The sequence below is a fragment of the Xenopus tropicalis genome, chromosome 2, assembly GCF_000004195.4.
Source record: "Xenopus tropicalis strain Nigerian chromosome 2, UCB_Xtro_10.0, whole genome shotgun sequence".
NCBI lineage: Eukaryota > Metazoa > Chordata > Amphibia > Anura > Pipidae > Xenopus > Xenopus tropicalis.
Window position 1 is genome coordinate 31,983,824 of NC_030678.2, and position 18,365 is coordinate 32,002,188.

The window sequence follows — 18,365 nt, forward strand, 5'->3', positions numbered from 1 at the left end:
GTGAGACCAGAAGGGTCTTCAGTCAGTAAGAAGAGGTCGTCAGGCAGGAGGCTGTGCTCCTCTGCATTATTAGCTACCGGTTAGCGATAGGGACAGTCATTATACTTAAAAACAATGTGATAAGGGAGAGATGAGGGAGGTCTAGGCAGTGATAGTTATGGGTGCTTTTTTCGCCTGGGGGTGTAGTTCTCCTTTAAAGGTAACATACAAATGTGGCTTCACTTAGTGACCAGTGAATGAATTTTATTGGTACAGGTATAGGACCCATTATCCAGAATGCTCGGGACCAAGGCTATTCTGGATAAGGGGTCTTTCCGTAATTTGGATCTCCATACCTTAAGTCTACTAAAAAATAAATAAAACATTAAACCCAATAGGACTGTTTTGCATCCAATAAGGATTATTTATATCTTAGTTGGGATCAATTACAAGGTAGTGTTTTATTACTACAGAGAAAAAGGAAATCAGTTTTAATTCTGAATCATTTTATTAAAATGTCTATGGGAGACGGGCTTTCCGTAATTCTGAGCTTTCTGGGTAATGGGTTTCCCATACCTGTACTGTATTATGCTAATACTTATGCTAGGGCTGATTTATGAGTATAGGTGCTTAATCAGCATATCATATGTATATGATGAAGGAAATGGTATACTTTTTTTAAAGTTAGCTTTTCTTTTTCTCTATGATATTAATAGCAATGTGTTGGCATGAAGCCAGTTATACTTATTTTTTATACTGTATATTTATAGTAAACATATAAAAGTCCTGCAATTTATTAAGCTTTACCTAATTTTTTAATTACAACACTGGTGGATTTGTATTTGTGCTTAACAATGTATCCTAGGGCTGCTTGGCAGGGCAGATTTCAAGGTGATCATGAGAAATAGATTAACAGGGAAGACCTGTAATTTGTTGTAAAAGGAGAAACTTAGTGTGCTGTATAATTTGACCAGTATTTCGGAGTGCTTACTACAGGCGCTTGCATGCTTTCTATGATCTTTCACAAAACTAGCAAACCAAGCCCAGTCTACCTGCAGGCAGGTAATAAAAAAGATGATACAAAGTACCTGTTACAGTCCTCATGAGGTACAATAAAAAACAAGGCAAGTGGTATTTAAAAAGGGGGTTGTTCCAAATGGGAGTGTCAGTGATAGGAGTAAAAGGCTTGCTATTAAAACAAGACCTTTAAAAGCAACTGTTGCCTAAAGACAGACGTGGGAGGAATTATAGGTGAACCCAAGCTTGTCTAAAGAGCAGAGGCAGCTGCTACACGATGAGTCTCAGTGAATCAGAATTCTCCGAGGATGAGCAAGAAGTTGAAGATGGGCAAGAGAAATTCCAGATGGAAGAAAGTGGCAGTGAGATAGAGGAGGCGAAACCCAAGAAGAGGACCAGGCCAGTAAGATCAAAGGCCAGAAGAATTGCTGCCAATGTCAGAGAAAGAAAGAGAATCTTGGACTACAACCAAGCCTTTAATGCACTAAGGCTGGCACTTAAGCATGACTTAAGTGGCAAGAGGTTATCCAAGATAGCTACTCTAAAGAGGGCAATCAACAGAATATCTACACTCTCCATGTTCCTTCACTCAAGCCCTCCACAGAAGTGGTCTTGCAGCCATGCAGAATGCCGCCTGCAGTATGATGGGCAAAAGCAGCCAGAAGTCAAGGACAACCCTCAGAGATTTGTGCTGCCCTCACAGACTCAGCAAGCTATACCTGCAAGTCACGCATATGAAGAAGCCTCCCATTTCCAGCACTGCAACTCTCCTCACTATACCAGGTTTTCACCAGAGACTTCTTATATCCATTGCCAATTTGGAAACACAGCGGAGGATGATTTCTTTTCAAGCTCTCCATACTGCACACATGGAAGCTACAGCATTGACATTAGAGGAACTTGCTATCCAAGTCATACAGAAAACCTAGTGGAACCTTCTCCAGGAGCTTTTCCATGGCAGCTGGGGTGTTTGCAAGGACCTAGTTACCAGCATTCTCTTCCCATGCACTGACCTTCCTGACAGACTCCTGGCAATTTGCTGCTCCTACACAGAAAGACTGTCATTTTTAAGATTCCTTTCAGCCCAAGATCAAAATCATTTGTAACATCTATGATAACATAAAAACGAAGAGCCTAATCTCAGGGACAAAATGATTTATTAAGTGTTATTATGTTCAGCAGCAATTAGTATTGCATTGCTAGCAATTCATGCATTAAATCAGTTAAAATGTGTTTTCTATGCTGTATATTTTCTGCTGAGAAATATTCTTTTTCTATTAGTTAGTACTAAAACTAAGATTCTGTTACAAAACTGTATTTGCTCATGACAGTAATGTCTCTGCTCCATGTGCATCTATATAACGTAGGCTGCACTGCAAACATTTGATTGCATATATATGCAGAAGTGAGTTCTAGTTGGATATGGTACTTTTCTCTGCTTGATCATGTCCCACTGTCTTATCCATTGCTTCTTATTCTGTTACATAAGGTAGGCACCCATTTAGGCAGCACAAGCTTATTTTCAATTAACATCCCTTAGAAACATTCCTCATTTATTTGTCAGCCGATTCCATTTATTAATGAGGTTTGTTGATTTGGGTCCATTATTTTACCATAAACTTAGCACTTATATGATATAAGGCTGTCATGCTAAACCATTGATTTTTCTACTAGCCCCTATGTGCAGGTATAAGGCATAAATGTTAATTTAATAAATATTTGAATGCAGTAAAATCAGCTTAAAACTGAAGCAGTGTTAACCTTAGGATCTGTATAATTTCCCCTTGGTTGCATTTTTCTAAATATTTCTACCCCTTTTGCTTCAATTCTCACTTATTAAGTGATAAATGAATATATTAAACATATAGTGGTTGTGTGCAGTCAGAGAACTTATAATGCTGGGAAATGCATATGCTGTTTTTCAGCAACTTGTTGTAGGTTGTTTGTTTTCACCTCTATCCTCCTTAGAGCGTCAGAGAGGGGTCTAGCAAGGGCTTGGCTATGCAGCATACAGGGCCTCCCTCCAGCTGCTAAAACTCAGCATACAGAATATTCCTGTTATTGGGAAAAAAGGGAAATGTTTTTCAACAACAATTGCATCTTGTATTCTAGAATGTGCAGCTCTCCTATAGTTTTCAATGTGTGTTTTATTTGTTCTGAGATTTATATGGAACATAAACGAGACTATAATGCTACTTCTGTACTTCCCAACATATGGGCTCCTATAAGGGAACAGTATGTGCAGGCCAGTGACTGGTGACTGCGGTACTCCAGCTGCTGCTGAACTGAAACTGACACAGTGCTTCAAATAATGTCAGGAGTCTCGAACTCAAGTTCTCAAGCTGTCCTGGTATTATTGGACTTTTTTCCCCTGCTCTAGGGGCAAACTTGTAATTGTATTTTAGAGCTACAGTGCCATAGACACAGCTCTGACCAAGTACTGCATTCCAATTACTGTGCTATTTCTATTTTGACTCCTAAATCCTGAAATCATGCATGATGGACTCAGTGAAACTGATATAATGTGAAAAATATTATTTTGTTATTTGGAAATAAAGTTTTATATTCTGTAAATTGTTTGCTTTCCGCATTTTATTTACATGCACAGGGCCATATCTAAAGAGGGACAAAAGCAGGCATTAATATACACCAGCCTTTTAAAAATGCCCAGGCCTGTCCTGTCATGTATTTTTTGTATAGTGTATTGTGCCCCTTTTTACAAGCCTCAGCCCAGCAGAAAAGTATCCATGGGAGTTTTTTTTTTATCTTGCAGGTAACTTTGCTATCATGCCCTTTAAACACCTTAGGGTTCATTTACTTTCCCCAGTACTAGAGCACTTGAGCCACAAGGGCTCAACCCCTCAATACAAATTTTTCAAGGACTTCTGGCCCTGGGGAATGCTGCACTTTGCACATAGCACCGAATTATGAATCCGGTGCTAGTTTCCTTTAGGTAAAGTTCCCCTTAAAAGAAGATTGGGCCCCTGATTATGCAGGAATGACTGGGCCCTCAAATAAAAGAAAAATACATAAATCAGGGTTGTCCAACCTGAGAAAAGCTAAACTGCTGAACCACGACCCAAAGCATCCCCCCCAACCGTGGTTTATGGGAACTGTGTCTTAGCAAGTTGGACAGCCCTGAGTTAAAACTGAATACATCTGATTGTTACACAGTATAATAATTGTTACATGGTGTATTTTTATTGAAAAATGGAGGGCAAATACTATTTCTGCTGTACCTTCCCAGATGATGTCCATATAATTGACCATTCATGGAGTCATTCCTCAGCTGATGCAGGCTGGACAAAAGACACGTTCATAAATTAGACTTTTTAAATGAGAACCCAAAAGGATTTGCCATGGGCTCTCCTCTTACCCTTCTCTTTGCTGCCCCTCAATCTGGAGTGCTGAAAATGGCACAGAATCAACACCCCCTCACAGTTCCTGATTTTTAGAGCAAGACATAATGTTGGAGCTCTGCCCAGCAATGATATAACAATATAATGCTGTATCCAGTTACATTAGGAATGTCTGAAATGTTAAATTATGATGTGTATGCCTTTACGCTTGCTTGGCATTATCTTTATTAGGTAGAAATGAAATGAATAAATAAGAAACAGAAAAAAAAAAAGTATCTTTTCATTTTGTTTTGTTGAACATGCACACTGCATTACTTATTCTCTAATCGGAAACATTTTTTACAGGAAAAAGGACAAGGCACAATTCTCCGACACCAATTTATCCAGGACAGCACTCATCTATCTTCATATAGGACTCGCATACGGTGACAAACAATCTCTCAGTGTCGCACCTCTCGCAGATAAGTCATTGCCAGGAGGGGTCTGGGAGCATGCCTAACACATTACCAGGGGGCAGCATATTCATTTTACCAACAGGATAAGATGTGATGCTGCTTTGCTAACCTTTTCCATGCTGAATGTGACACAGGGAGGGTCTACGAAACAGTTAAACAATGTCCAGAGGCCTTTTCCACAGCTACCAATGTCAGATTGGCTTGGAGCAAAGCACTAAGAGTGGAGCCTCCTCTCCAGACAACGGTGGAGACAGAGCTTGTCAGTAGCTTTGGTATGAAAAGAATGGAGTCCAAACTCAGACTAAATTCCTTGCAGTGATGCTGCAGGTACATCTCTCTGAGTCACAGCAGACAAGTTTATAGAGGTGAGACATTCCCCCATTCATACAACATGCAATAGTGTGACTAATATAATATCTTCAGAGAAAACTGGAGCATTATTCAGGGTTGAATTATGGAAACTAGCACTCAACAGAATCACAATTATGATACAAATACATTTTCTTGTTAGGAAGTAATTGATATTGCTCCACTTTTTGGGCATTCTTTATCAAGACCTTCTTAAATAGTTTTGGTGGGGACCCATGGGATTAATTCTTCTACTGACTCACTATGCCCTTTGGGGGGCGTATATGTCCCTTTTTTAGCCCACAGATAGTGTAATTATTTTCTGCCCATTAAACATGGGGAGGGAGCACATGGCTGCTAGAGTGTTGTGAGTTAGACAGGATAGCAATTAGTGGCATAATATTTAGGGCCCGGGTCCAACAGCAAAATGTTTCCCAGGTCTCACCTGAATGAAACCATGGGTAACTTGTGGTGCACAAAAAAATTGTGGGTCAGCCATGAAAGTATAAAACATAAAGTTAATGGTGACACAATTTCCTGTGTGTGGTGCATGACCCACGACTAGGGTTGCCACCTAACCAACGCAGCCTGGTTTTTCAAGGGGCTGACCAGCTTAAAACCTTCTGCGTGGTTTTCAACATTCAGAAAACTGGGCAGAAACCATTTGAATTGCATCTGGTGGATGCAATAACCCCGCCCGTTGCCATCTTGCAATGACATCACATGATAAAGTCATTGCACATGCTCCCGTTGTCCGGGTTTATCTGACAAAGGTGGCAACTTTACCTATTACCCTCCCTGTGGGACCCTAAGTTGAGCCCCCTTTGCTAGTAACAGCAGCTTTGTACTCCACCAACTAGGCTTCGATGACACTCACTAACTGTAGCTACTCTGAATGTAGTCCCTTGGAGCATCCTTTGAGATAGTCTGGCACATTGGGAGCAGGCACCTGTCAAGCCCAATTTGATGTGTGTGTGGTGTGATATTGTGCCATAAATACTTGTTGTTCAGGGAGTACCTTTGTTACTGTTACTGTTAAATATTCTATTTGGGTAAGTATCACCAGTAGGCAGTCATTTATAAAGTACCTAAGTTTGAGAGTTGCAGTTCAGCTACCTATAACCAGCTGAAATAAGTTATAACTACCAAAAAAGGGTTACAGTTCCCAGGCTATATTCTGGGGATAGGCAATATAATAATGTATTGTGTATTACAGAATATAAAGATATTAAAAGTCACAGAGGAGTGACATTATACAGAAACACAAGACAACAGGTTGGCTGCTTTCATACAGGTCATATAGTATTACTTTAAATATCCTTATAATTTACCTAAGGGGTACATTTTTTTTAATACATATATATCTCACCAGAACAAAGGTGCACCCTGGTATTTTTAAAGGAAGTTTAGGCAGAGTTTATACTGTATAGTGTCTATTTATGGTAATATGGCATTTGTAATTGTATGTATTGGTTGAGCCATTCCCAATAGACTTCAATGCAAAAAATCCCTACTGGTCACAAGTACACATTGCAACTCTATTTCAGCTGAAGAAAGCCACGTGTCTGTTCCCATTCATACCCACTCCGTGGGTCCTTAGCCTAATAAGGATTATTCTGTTAGTGAGGCATTGGAAACTGTTGTGTCTCCTAATATCGGCTCTTAGTGACCTTGAGCATTTCCTAGTGTCCCATCAGATTAAATACACCCACAACTGGCTGCCCTGATTGCTGTAAAGTGCTCTGAATCCCACAGGAGAGCCATCCTATATAAATCTTGCAGTTACTGTTTGAAAGAGCTAATGGCCCTGAGTGTGAGTATAATGCTGATCTATAGTCCTGAGTGTTATTTGGTGCCCTCGCCTTTGCGTCCATGTAGCCCGAGCAGCAGAGAGAGCGGCTGTAGGAACCTGCTGAGAATGTTTCATTTGCCCACTGGTGCCCACCTTCAAAAAAATGTTATTTTTTGTCACTTTTTGGTCCAATTTTTTTCAGTGTCACCAGGAACAAAATAATTTTACTCCTGGGATTAATTATTGTTGAAGACTTTTTGCCTAGTGGACAACATTTGGCTTAATACTGTAATTACCCGTGGGCAAAGGAGCAGGGCCACCCTTGCATGCCATCCAACCCTATCCCCAGTGCATGAACAGTTTGCCCACGGCCAGTATTTTGGCTCATTGTGGATGAAAGCATCAGCTGGTAGTCAAGATACAGTCGTGCTGTATTAATAAATATGCCCAGCCACATGGACTCACCAGAAACCTTATCTAAATGGGACGACTTTTGATGACGATAACAGTTGAGAGTTATAGATCAGTAGATCTGGAGCTTCCCTGTCAGCAGCAAGTGATTGTGTGCTCCAATATATACTTGTCAAAGCGATGTCAGAAGCATTAAGCATACATTCAATCACAGGGGAAAATGTGCTCTCAAACAATTTTGCAGCATACATACAGTGTCTTTTCCTTTCAGCTGCTGATTAATTGCATTTTTTACTTTTTAAAAATTGCTGAATTTGCTTGAGCAAAATGAACAAATCACTTGTGACTTTTAGATATTAAAGTGATATTGACATGTTTCTCCTTTGAATCCTGTATTTAGTATCACAACTAAACCAGCCTGGACTTGGGCAATCTGTGGATTCTGGCTGCTGTAAGTCGCCATAGACAGTCACTATTTATTGGGCTGTTCGCATACCTCCCGTCCCTCCAGTCCTGATTTCAACAGCTCAGATTCTTATTAAAAAGTCCCTTGTTTCCCTTTAATCTCCTGCACTGAGCATAAAAAAATACAATGTTTTCCAAACTTAATTAAATAAGTAACTTTTGGCAGATAGTTTAGAAAAGCTAAGCAATGCCTGCACTTAGATACAATTGCAACTAATCCGCTAAATAGGTCTCTTGGGTGAACTCGCAGCTTAAAGGGCAAGTTCACCTTTTTTAACCAAAACTGCAATAACACATAAAAACAAGACCCCCAGAAATGTGTTCAAACTTTAAATAACCTGCCATAAATAATCAGTGGTATTTAGGGGGTGTGGTCGCCAAAATGGGCATAGACAAAAAATTGGCACCATGCTACACGCAGCATTTCTTTTTGTCCCTCCATTTTTCAAATGGAGGTATGCCTCTCAGGCCTGCACCAGTGTTGTGTTATTTATCTTTAAACGCCTGCTAACCAACCTAACTGACACACCAGGGGGGAACAGATTAAATGGGGGTTTAAAATAAATAATTTAAAAAAAATAAATAGTTTTTTGTGTTTCGCTCTAGTTCTAGCTAAATGTAGGGCCAAACTGAATAAGCATGGTAATGCAATATAAGCAGTACTCTTGCAAAGGTCTAAAGCCATACCTAAGACTGTGAGTCAGTTAAGGTGCCCACCTAAATCAAACCTGGCCAATTTTAGGCCTCATATCGGTTGGGTAGGCCCGTTGGGGGTGCCCATACATTGGCAGATAAGCCACCAATTTGGTCTGAAGGACTAAAGCACCTGCTGGCCAATAGCGTGTATATATCTTTAGTGTATATATCTTTATATCTTCTAGGAGCAAAATGGTAATTATGACAGCACCCCATTAGTCAACCTTAAAGCTCACTAAAGAAAAGGTATATTGGCATTAGGGCCCATTCCATTTGTTTACTACTTTATGTACAATTCATAACCAAGCAAGCATCTAGGTGCATTTTTAAATTCCTATTGTTAAATGTGTTGCAATTTTTCTAAACAGCTTTAATCTCCAAAAGTAACAGTGTTTGAATGCGTCCACTAGATGGCACTATAACCTTTTATACACAGCTGCCTTCACTTGTGCTGCCTGCACACAACTTATGTTTGTCATGTGTTAAACTTTCTTTTTTGAACCTGTAGTAAAATATTTGTCTCAGTTTTCTGACCCCTCTTCCCCAACCATATAGCATTTAGGGAGAAGACACAAGTAGCAGCTACTTGTCACGGCACCTAAACACCAACAAGTACCCTGCTATAGACAATACTGAGAATTGCCTCTGCTAAACCACACGTAGAGACAGTTATCAGTAAATGATCAGCATTGTCTATTTTTGTAGCTGTGACAAAGTAGCTGCTGCTAGTAGCTCTGTGTGTCTTCACCATTTGGTATATTGGTCACTGGAAATGTTGTAGGTCTTAGAATACAAAATATGGGATATTTTATCTGGGATGCTTGAGGCCTAGGGATTTCTAGCTACATGGTCTTTCTATAATATGGAATACATGCCATTTAAGGAGAAGGAAAGTTACAATCATTGGGGGGTACCAAAATGTTAGGCACCCCCATTGATTGTAATCGCTAACCTGAAACCTCTGGCCGGTGCTTCTGTTATTGAGGCTGTCATTGTAATCACTGAGCAGTGTTATAAGAAATGATGCAGGAAGGTGGCAGCCTTCCCTGTTTAGAGCTGCACTTAATGCGCCTATTCATTTGTACCCCTGTCTTGGGTGCATGAAAACCACTGGCCAAGTACAGGGTTTTCTCTGCATAAGATAATAATAATTTTTTATTTCCATTTAGAAATAGAAATAGAAACATAATGATTTTATTTCCAATTAGAAATTTACTCACATTCCCACCTTATTACTCCTTCCTAGCCTTTCTTAACCTTCCCATATTGGCCCAGTATCCATGTCTTTAGATTATTCCACATAGCACATTCTCACTCTTTTCTAATTTCTCTTGTCTCTTGTGCATCTCACTGCAACAGCTTATGTGGCCATCAATTCCAAATAAATAACGAATGAAAGCATTTTATAAGTTAAGATATATAAAGCAATTTCAGTAATTTTCAGTAAAGCAGAAGTTAAAATATATGGAGCTTATGCTGAACTGCCACCCAAAGCCTAAGTGTCCCAGCAACTGCACCTGTGATCATAAAAGAAACCTATGATCTTTCAAAACAGAAACTGTAGGGCAGTGCCCACTATTGTCTTACCTAAAACTTCTCAGCCAGGCCGGACTGGCAATCAGTGGATTCTGCCAGGGGCTGCTGTAAGATACCATAGACAATCACTATTTAGGGGGCTGGTGTGGGTGGGTGCTGTTTGGGACTCTGCCTACTTGAAATGCCAGGGCCTATTTTGACTCCTAGTCCTCAGCCAGCTTACACATGAGAACCTTCTTATTTGTCTTGTGGGACTAAAGATCTGATTTCTCATTGGCCAATCTATATGTTGTCGAGCTTATATATGCATTGAACCAGGTGCACTGAATTTCAAAACTATATAAATACATACAAATATTACTGAAAAAAGCACCACCCACAAAGGGGTGATTTTTGTTAACCCTTTAACAAAAGGGATTCTTGTATGCCTTTTTAATTTGGTCAGGAGCATTGCTCTGATGGCGCAGCATGTATTTGATGTTGCTGTCTAATGGGTCAGATACAGAATCTTTGCTTCATAATTCAAATTTAAGGACCAATAAGAAACCAATAATAGAGGTACTTGCTGTCGACATCACCCACCTACCCATTCCACATTGCCATTGGGCATATTGGGTAGATCAGGAGCATAGCCATGTGGATTTATGCTTGTGCTTGCTTACAGTGGACAATTCTTCATGTGTCATTAGGGTTGCAATGGGCTGTGGGGTTTCATGTATCCAGGTCCCAGGCCTCCAGTCTTAATACATTATTAGCAGGTATGTTGCATTAGATCTGTGAAATTGAAGAAATTGTTTATGCTTTTCTTAAGCTTCTAGAGAAGAATGAATACCGACATATTAGAGTAAATGGAAACATCAGGGGACACCCATTCTACAAAACAATTGATTGGGTGCAGCTTGAAAGTAGAAGCATAAAGGCCCCTTTCCAACCTGAACAAGTACGTAATATCAATATGAGATATCCTACTGCTCTTTGTAGTACTACTACTCTATTTAATTTATCAACCACTGGCAAAAGTAATTTACCTTAGAAGTGCAAGGTGGCTACTGGGGATAGGGCATAAGAAAGCTCTGTGTTAGAATAGTCCCTGGTTTTTCACGGACCTATTGGAACTGGGAATATACTAAATGATGTCCCAATTATAGCTTTCTAACTTATTGGCTTCTCACTCCAGAGTGGGTTTAGGGAACACCTCATATAATGATATGGCTGTAGCTGACAAAATCAAACATCATTTATTTTATCAAGACCAGTCCTAGTTCTATAATGGAATGATTATTTCTTTTGTTTTGTTTTCTATGTTTCCTATGTCATCTAGCCTAGATGCAAACAAATTTACTTATTAATGGATTGTCATTTTTTCCTTTCTTGTAGCCATTTTTAGATGAGTTACATGAAGAACATCTGGCACAGCCCTCTGATGCTTCAATCCAAGACACCAGTGCAGAAGATCTTTGTAGATCTTTGTTGGCGGGAGTAAGGCATTTTCTTTGCTCATGGGCTGTCATCACTGGTGCCTGGACACGTAAACATCCAATGATCAGTGGGAATATAACATCTATGGCAATCAGCATGTAAACAACGTATCCACCTGCTACAGAAAGCATCATTATCTCCTCATAACACAGCCGCCATCTTCTTTAAATGTACTAAAGAAGACCATAAGGAAGAGAAGAAAGATGAAGAATCTAAAGAAGAAGGAAAGAAAATATAAATTAAAAAACTAAATATTGAATTAATATTAGAATTAAAATAGTGATAAGTGATAGGCAAAGAAGATAAGTGTAAGGAGCACCGGGAGGCCGGCGCGCATTCCTACCTTCAAGCGCGCCGGTCCCCGGGCTCCTCTGGTACAGCGCGCTCCCGCGCGCACCTCTCTTCGGCGCGTCCCGACGCGCAATGGCAAAGGGCGCGCGCGCGCATGCGCAGTAGCTTTAGGTCCTCCCGGCGCTGCGCGATGACGTCAGTGGACGCGCTGACGTCACCTTGGCGCCAAATTCAAACTTAAAAAGCGGTTCCTTGCTTGTTTTCATTGCCCAAGCTGGTCCTGATTTCCTGGTGCCTTGCTAAGCTATATTATATCTGATTCTCTGGTTTTTGACTCCCTGCCTGACTTTTGACTACGATCCTTGCCGCCTGCCACTGACCTTGCCTGACTCTCTACTACGATCCTTGCTGCCTGCCACTGACCCTTGCCTGACCACGACTCCGATTACAGCTTTACCCTTGGTACCGCGTTGAATAACCTTGGCCGTAAGTAGGATCCCTGCCTCTCCCGCCGCAGAAAGTCCGGGGCCCCAAAAGGGCGTCGGTGAACACCGGGGTCGGCCGGGCTCTCCTGCTTATCTAAGGGGTTATTCCGGGCAGTTACCGGGCTCCTAAGCATACAGACTGTAACAATAAGGTAAGTATTGTAGGATTAATATAATTCAAAAGGCAGGATTAGGCAAATAAGAATTAAGTCAAATTAGGATTGATATACAAATTAGATGATATAAAAATTAGAGTTAGACAAATACAGTAACATTTAGGGCTTTTAAAAGGGGGTAGTATTAAGGTTAGGCAAATAAGAGTTAAGTTAGGATGAATGTAATAAAAAATACCAAAAAAAATTACGTTAGATAAGAAGTTGTATATACTATTTAAAAGGGGGAATTAGATAATATAAGAGTTAAGTTTGGGCTGATATACTTTTAAAGGGGGGTAGGATTAGTGTTAGACAATTATAAATTATAATGGCGGCAATGGGGCAGTCGGTTCGGGGTCTGCATCAACGAGACGATTCGACTGAATCTTTTAACCTGCCCGATCAATATCTGGCCAATTTCAAGCCAGATATCGGTCGGGTATGGCCGTCGTTTCGGCCCCTACACTGCTGAATCGGTCCAAGGGACTGATATCGGCAGCTATAATCGGCCCGAGTAAGGGGACCTTAAGTTAGCATTAATATACTTAATAAAAAAATTTGGATTCGACAAATAGGATTAGAGTTAATTTAGAGTAGACTTTTAAAAAGGGGGGATTAGCATTAGTAAATAAATGTTTAGTTAGGGCTGATATATTTTTAAAAAGGGGGGGGGAATGAGTGTTAGTTATATAAAATAAAATTGAAGTTAGGATTAATATAATTTTTAAAGAGAAAAAATACAGTATTAAATAATAAGTTAGATATAGTTAGATATATATAGATATAGTTAGATTAGTAGATAGATCTGATTAATAAATATAGGGTTTATATTAGGATAAGCAGGTAAGGCTTTTTCAAAAGCAGGTGGGGGAGCCTCCTAGCAAAAGGCATCAGCAACTGGGGTGGGCAGTGAGGCTCATTGGTTGGCTTAGCCCTAATTGTTAGAGAAAATAATTAATTTAGGCACTTAGGATAAGAGTAAATAAAAAGCTATGTTCAAGGAATTTCAACCAGAACAAGTGCCAAAAGACCCTCTAGTGACCAAAAGAGGGTAATACATTTATCTAATGTAAACTTTTGCACCACTTAAAATTAAAGATAAAAAATATGTATTTCAATCCATTAAATTCAGCCCCATATAGATAACCTTAGGAGAAGAGATAAGAATGATTTGGGCTAATATAGTTAGGTAAAAGCAATAATTAAGATGTAAGATAACATTGGGTGCACATTTACTAATCCTCGAATCGGAATCCCGAATGGGAAAAAAACGGATTGGAAACGAAAATGTTGCGACTTTTTTTCATCGCCGGTGCGATTGTTTCGTATTTGTCGCAACTTTTTCATCGCCGTCACGGCTTTTTCGTATTTTGCGTGATTATTTAGTCGCTGTCGCGATTTTTTCGTATTGCACTATAGTAAACAGCGGAAAAACCAATCCGAATTTTTTACGGTGGCGACGAAAAAGTCGCGCAAAATACGAAACAATTGCAACGGCAACGAAAAAAAATGCAAAAATACAGATCATTACGAAAAAAACGCATTCAGACGCTTTCGGACGTTCGTGGATTAGTAAATGTGCCCCTAGGTGTAGTATCCAAAATTAGGTGCAGGTTATTCAGATAAGGGAGTTAAAGGGCAATCACTTGATCCAGGGACTTGTCCGATTGCCGTTTTGGAGTCAGGAAGGAATTTTTTTCTCCATCTGAGACAAATTGCCAACAGCTTCAAATGGAGTTTTTTTTTTTTGCCTTCCTCTGGATCAACTAGAAGTTGTAGATAGTTGGTATAGGGAGACTATTACTGTACATCAAACCACTGGTTAAACTTTAAATAATAAAGTTGCTTATATATCATTTAAAACTTGCTTGTTGCTTGATTTTCTTCTGGTAGTGTGAAAGGTGTCTTATTGTTTTAATGGTGATAAAACCTATGGATGTTTAGGGAAGGTGCAACAGCTGCAGTGGGGGCTTTCTTGAGATGGTCATGTGTGGCAAATATTACCCAATACAGGAAACAGCTTATTAAAAATAAACTAATGAGTTTGATAAGGCAATTCAACTAGCAGAAGGGGGACTTGCTAGGGATATCTTTTACTTGATCCACAAACAATACACACACCACACAAGTCAAACCCACCCAGGCAGTAAGGGGGTTTTGTATGTTCAGTAGCTCTTGAGAAACTAGCAGAGTAGAAAGTAGATGAGCCATTAAAGGGGACCTGTCACCTTAAGAAATAATTTCAAATTGTTTTCTATTGTGTTTGGCAAGCAAAATAAACTTTACTTACACTATATAAATTATTTTAATTTTATTTTCTTCAGCTTTGGAATTCACAATTGCAGCAAGCAGGCAGGGGTCATTTTGTGGACACTGTTACCAAACAGGCATTGCATCCTGCCAATATCTTGTTTCTGTGCCAGTATGGGGGGACCTGATACCCATGTCCATGCACTGGTTACATAATTACATGGTGCGGAGGGAGGGGGAATGTGAGCAGTCCAGCAACATCTAAGAAGTTCTGAATTGAAATTGAAAGTAACTGTCTGGCCCACCCCTATGCCTAAGGCATAGAGGCGGGGCAGGCATTATATGATTGACAGCTGGGATTTTAAAATGCTTTTATAATGGGTATGGATGTGTTAATAAAAAAAATTATTTTGGGTTTCATGTTTAATTTGAAAAGGGCTTTTATTATACAGCTTTTTATGTCTGGGTGACAGGTCCACTTTAACTGTATCTGAAAATTAAGAAAGCAATATCCTCTTTCCCCATTGGGAAAAACATTGGGCCAGGATGGTATTCGATAGACTGGTACAAACTCAGTATAGAAATTCTGGGCCCTAAACTACTTATAACTGCCTTGGAGAGGCACTAATGATTTATACCTAACATGGAGGTGATCCAGCTAGCTAATCACATCACAAAGGTAATGCTAGCTGTATTGCACCTTGATAAGTCAGGCGTTATGCCAGAGAGTGCAACAAATATTAATAGATGTAGGCTGCACACAATTCTTAATTAAGCTTGGAAGGAAGGCTGACTCTGGTGTGGTGGTGTCCTTTGACATCAATAAAGCATTTGACTTGGTTGGATGAGGGTATCTGTGGGAGGTGATGCGGCCTATGCGATTTGGGAAAAAATTTATAAGTTTGGTTAAAATACTATATGAAAATTCAGTGAGAAGAATTTGCATGAATAAACTGGTGTCGGACCTCTGTTTGCGATAGATAAAACACCTTTGGCAAACAAAATTTGAACAAGTCTGCAGGGCCAAAGATTGCAATTTCAGAAGTAGAATTGCCGATATCTTTGTCTACAGATGATGATCTTGTGTATGTGACTGATGCCAGATAGTGCCTTAAGGTCCTACTTTAGACAGCAGCAAGATTTCAGGTCTGAAAGCCAATAGGCAGAAATCAGTCCATATACCCTTAGGCAGGCAAACCGCAAGTTTGCAAGCTGCAAGTTAGGCCTCCCATTTAACCTAGTGCAACGTAATAACCTATATAAAAATGGTTGTTCTCTCCATATTACTGTATCTCTTATAATTCTCCAGGTTCCCTCCTGTCCAGCTGATTTTTCAAACTAGATGCTCTGTTCCCTCATATGGGGCAATGAACAACTGTATATAAACCAAATGTGCCTAACAGCCTGGACAGGGCACAAAGATTGTTGATTGTTGTGTTTTTGCAGCAGTGTACCTCACTTCCATGGGTGCAACATTCTAGTATGATGCCTCTTCTTTTACCTTACATGACTGCTACTGACCAATGTTCTTTTGTTAGTTACCTGGTGTTTTAGCTGACCAGCCAGAGGTGGAGCTCTGTGGTGAGTAGAAAGGTTGACAGGTATATCTCCCACCATATTCAAGTTGTCACTGCATAGCTCTCCAGCAAAACAGTGCTGGGGAATACTTATATTAAGCAATGGGCCATGGTATTTGTCTGTACAAGCTATGAAAAGACTGTTATGAAGAGTGCCAATAATGTCCCTGTTAGGCTATTTACAGTGTTCATGATGCCCCTAGACCAGTAGGCCATGCTTTAGGGCTTTTTGTAAATAAACATAATAGCCCCAGTTGGGGAAATTAGAAGCTTGTGGTTGTTCCCGACTACATGTATCACTGTAAAAACGCAGTAAGAGTAATAAGTTTCATCATTTTGACTTTCAATCAATGAACATTTCTAAGCAATGTATATTGGAAAGTTGCTGAGTATTACATCTTCTTTCGCTCTTTCTTTCAGCGGAAATGTTCTAGATATGGAGATCACAGACCCAGCAAGCAGAGGTAATTGTTTATATAAATGTTTATATTGGGTTATGAGGTATATTGGTACTATACTGGGTTTACTTCGTTTGACGTCTCTGATTTTATGAAGGAGAAAGCATAGTTTCTAGAACTTACTGAGTAGCTTGGGCTCTGGAGAAATATAGACTTGCATGTCAGTAATTCACTTGGAATTATATTACAATTAGTTTACTTCCATAATGGACTATACGGGCTATCATATTGTTTCTTCTAAAATATGTAATGTGTACAGAGATTTCACCCGCACATTTGGGGTGGGGTTGCACATTAGGTGGTTATTTAGCAGCTTATTGTAGGTCTTATTTTCATATGGAGGTGGAAAGCACATAAATAATGATTCATTTTGGGTGCCTGCTATTACATTGGAAATTAATATATAAATTTGAGTAGGGAGCAGGCCCAGCACAGTTTTAGAAGAGAATAAACAAATAAGCAAACAGCAAAAAAAGCTTTGTAAAGGGGACTACGTGTATACAGGTATAGGACCCATTATCCAGAATGCTCGGGACCAAGGGTATTCCGGATAAGGGGTCTTTCTGTAATTTGGATCTTAAAACCTTAAATCTACTAAAAAATCAATAAAACATTAATTAAACCCAATAGGATTGTTTTGCATCCAATAAGGATTAATTATATCTTATTTGGAATCAATTACAAGGTTCTGTTTTAATTCTACATAGAAAAAGGAAATCAGTTTTAAAATTCTGAATTATTTGATTAAAATGGAGTCTATGGGAGACAGGCATTCCGTAATTCGGAGCTTTCTGGATAATGGGTTTCCGGATAAGGGGTCCGATACCTGTATACCAGTAACGCAATTTTTCTGCAGGGGGGCCCGGAGCAACCAAGTTACACCACTGGTCACCTGACAAAGCAATAATCAGTATCTGCTCCAGCAATGGTTCAAGGGAATATCAGGCGCTGTTTACGCACATTAGGCATGGGGAAAATGGCCCTGATTTAAGTTATAATACAAGTTATAACTCAATGGTATAGTGGTAACGCAAATACATAGTGGTGTAATGTAGAAATAAAGTTGATATAACACCATGGGACTATTTGGTGATCCACTGCCTCCCTGCAGTACACAGTAAAAAAGATTTAAGACAAAAGTTATATTTTATCAGCATCCTTTGACGTGTAAGTATAGCCACTCTATAGAGCTAGCACAATGCACCGTAGCAGCAGCAGAATCCCTATTCAGGCTCGGGTACTTCCGCTAACACAGCAAATATAAATAAATGATAAACACAGCCCAAAACATTTAGATGGAGCAAACACATCAAAGGAATTTTATGGATTAGATGGAAGAAAGGATATTAGCCTCCTAAATACACCTCTGGCACTACTGGACTATTAGGCAGAGCTGTGGATATGAGGGAAATTCCTTCGCTAGCCCCCAGGAGACTCTCCTGTGATGCTGCTCAGAAAGCTGCAATAATCTGCCTGTGTCATCAGCCCAGCAGCATGTGAGTTGGTTTGTCCTGAGAGGACGATTCCACTTGTGCAGCCTTTAGCTGGGGCTGGGGCAGGGCAGGAGCAGTCTGCAGCAGAGCTTTTAGAAGCAGACACAGCCCTCCTCACT

The 18,365-nt window shown here is 39.8% G+C and overlaps 1 protein-coding gene across 1 annotated transcript; it reads left to right on the forward strand.

Annotated features, from left to right (window-relative positions):
- Positions 1-1,180: 1,180 nt before the first annotated feature.
- Positions 1,181-3,570, forward strand: bhlha9 (basic helix-loop-helix family member a9). Its single transcript, XM_004911695.4, has one exon. The coding sequence runs from the start codon at positions 1,274-1,276 to the stop codon at positions 2,006-2,008; it is 735 nt and encodes a 244-aa protein (XP_004911752.1). The 5' UTR covers positions 1,181-1,273; the 3' UTR covers positions 2,009-3,570.
- The last annotated feature ends 14,795 nt before the right edge of the window (positions 3,571-18,365 follow it).

Excerpts from the sequence above, each read along its gene's own strand:
- bhlha9 (XM_004911695.4), top strand. The coding sequence starts at position 1,274 with ATGAGTCTCAGTGAATCAGAATTCTCCGAGGATGAGCAAGAAGTTGAA.